The following is a 2,185-nucleotide window of genomic DNA, read 5'->3' as shown; positions in this document are numbered from 1 at the left end:
GGCGCTCTTCAACAACAGCCCGACAAAAGGGGGTTTTGTTTGGTTTTGTTTTTCCTATGCTCAGCCCCCAGGAGCAGCCTAGCTGATGCCCTGTGCCCCCTGCCACGGGCAGCCCTATCCCCACACCCTCAGCTCAGGCAGGCACCCCCAAGGGGTTTGTTCCATGGGCCAGGGTCAGACCTTTGGGGGCTGGAGGATCTCCTGCTGTCCCTCCTGCCAGCTGCCACCACCCTGCACCGGCCATTCAGCAGCACTAGCTAAGCCAAAAGCAGGATTAATTTGAAAAGAGCTGGGTTTAGGGCATTTAGGCCATGTTTTTTTAGCTCCCTGGGTGCAGCTGACAGCTGTGTAACCTGCACAGTTGCACTGGGCTGGCAGGGATGTAAAATGGCTTTAGGATTGCAAATCCTGAAACAGATGTGTGGGGAGCAGTACAACACTCGTGCTACAGGCCCCCCTGCCACCAAGGCAGAGACTGGCAACGATTTTCCATACATCACCACATCCAGCAATTGATTTTCCCCAGCAGTTCGTAGCCTGGTCCCCTTTTCAGGGCAGAGTGGGGGCTGCTTTGTTTTTTTAAGGTGTTTTCAGCAGAGTCTGGATCAGGAGATGCGGCCAGTGCTCAGTGCCACGTGTGCTCCCAGTCTACGTGTGGCACTGGGAAGCAGGACTTGCTGGGAGGTCAGCACTGCACCACCAGCCTCCCCAGTGCCTGGTAGCATGGAGCAGAGCTGGAGCCATGGAAAGCCTCCACAAAGTATTGGCTGAATTGTGGATGTGAAACTCTACCAATGAAAGTTCAACTTTGTAAAATATGCTACAGAATCACATTCTTTTTTTCACTGCAAGTAACATGACACACATGCTGTGCAGTGATCGGCATCGGAGGAACCTGGCCCCTGATGCTGTTTAAAAACCTTCAGCACAGGCAAATTCCTAGAGAAGGAGAGACTCTCTCAGTAACTGAAGCTTGCATCAAAAAGAAGAAAACTTACCAATATTAATCTCATCATCTGTTAGCGTGTCACCAATAAAGTCGAACTGAAAGGATTGCAAAGTCTGGGAGAATTTCTGTACTGCCGATGAGTAACCTGGAAAAGGACAGAACAATAAGGCTGTTTATTTTTGCAGTTGTTATAGAGAAGTAGCAAGTCTCAGAAATTTAGCCTGAATGGAACAAAACTATAGTGAGGTGGTTCAAAAAAGCCATAATCATCATGAATTTAAAGCACTTTAGAAAATGTTGCAATGTTAATAACCATTAGAGACTGCAGAGAGCATTTGTTTTGGGTTTGGTTGTTTTCTTTTTCTTTCTCAGTGTGGTTGAAAATGCTTCTGCAATACTAATGGATGCACCGAATTGTACCAACAGCCAATCAATAGCCTCATGTCCTGCTACGCGCAGGAAGAGACACCGACACAGGTCCCCTGCAGGAAAACATGCAGCTTCAAATGCAGCGTTCACCACCACCACAGGGACGTTTTCAGAGGGGCAGGTACCCTGGAGCCATGCATGCATGGGCACAGCTCCTTGGAGCTGTTAGACAGGCTTCTTACTGTCCAAAGTAAGTTTTTCATTATATTGGAGAAAAATCCAGTGAGTCAAAAAATAAATGTGGGGAAAAGACATATGACTTAAAATAGCTGCCCCTCTTTAGGGGGTCACAGACACAAACAAACAGGCCCTGAGAGAAGTACGAGAGTGCCACAGCTAAGGGCACTGAGCCGGAGGGCTCAAGCTGTGCTGGTCAGAGCATCTGCAGATGGCCTTGGGACCCGCTCCTGGCCCACTCGTGAAGAAACGTTCAGTCTTGAAGGAAAGACACTTCCTGATGGTGGTTGGTAGCTCAACCCAAATTATTTTTGGGCTTTCCAGAGAAGTTTCTAGCCACAAAGATTCTTTGTGTCTTTGCATCCTGTGCGGCTGCTTCACAGCTTCATCAGTGGCTCTGTTGTTGTGAAGGCGTCTGCTGACATTGGCAGAGAAGCTGCAGCCGGGATGGGGCAGCGACAACGCCAGCAGACTCTGATGCCAAAATCACCCACTTAGTGACAGCTGTGACAGCCCACAGGTAACACCTCACCGCAGGAAAAGCCAAGTCCTTCTCCCACTGGCAGAACGCACGAGGGACATGTCACGGGTTTGACACTCTCACATCAACCACGTCTTCCTGCACAAAGT

At 49.3% G+C, this 2,185-nt stretch overlaps 1 protein-coding gene across 1 annotated transcript in view; it reads right to left on the bottom strand.

The window, feature by feature from the left end:
* Positions 1–1,094, bottom strand: part of OPHN1 (oligophrenin 1) — a gene marked incomplete at both ends in the record, with an annotated part of 38,027 nt that extends 36,933 nt beyond the window's left edge. Inside the window, one exon of the mRNA XM_010286492.1 lies at positions 999–1,094. Within this exon, the coding sequence (XP_010284794.1) occupies positions 999–1,094 (96 nt within the window). The remainder of the gene's footprint in view (positions 1–998) is intronic.
* Between the last annotated feature and the right edge of the window lie 1,091 nt (positions 1,095–2,185).

This window comes from Phaethon lepturus, unplaced genomic scaffold (genome assembly GCF_000687285.1).
Source record: "Phaethon lepturus isolate BGI_N335 unplaced genomic scaffold, ASM68728v1 scaffold28824, whole genome shotgun sequence".
Classification (NCBI taxonomy): Eukaryota; Metazoa; Chordata; class Aves; order Phaethontiformes; family Phaethontidae; genus Phaethon; species Phaethon lepturus.
This window is presented reverse-complemented; position numbering and strand designations above follow the sequence as displayed.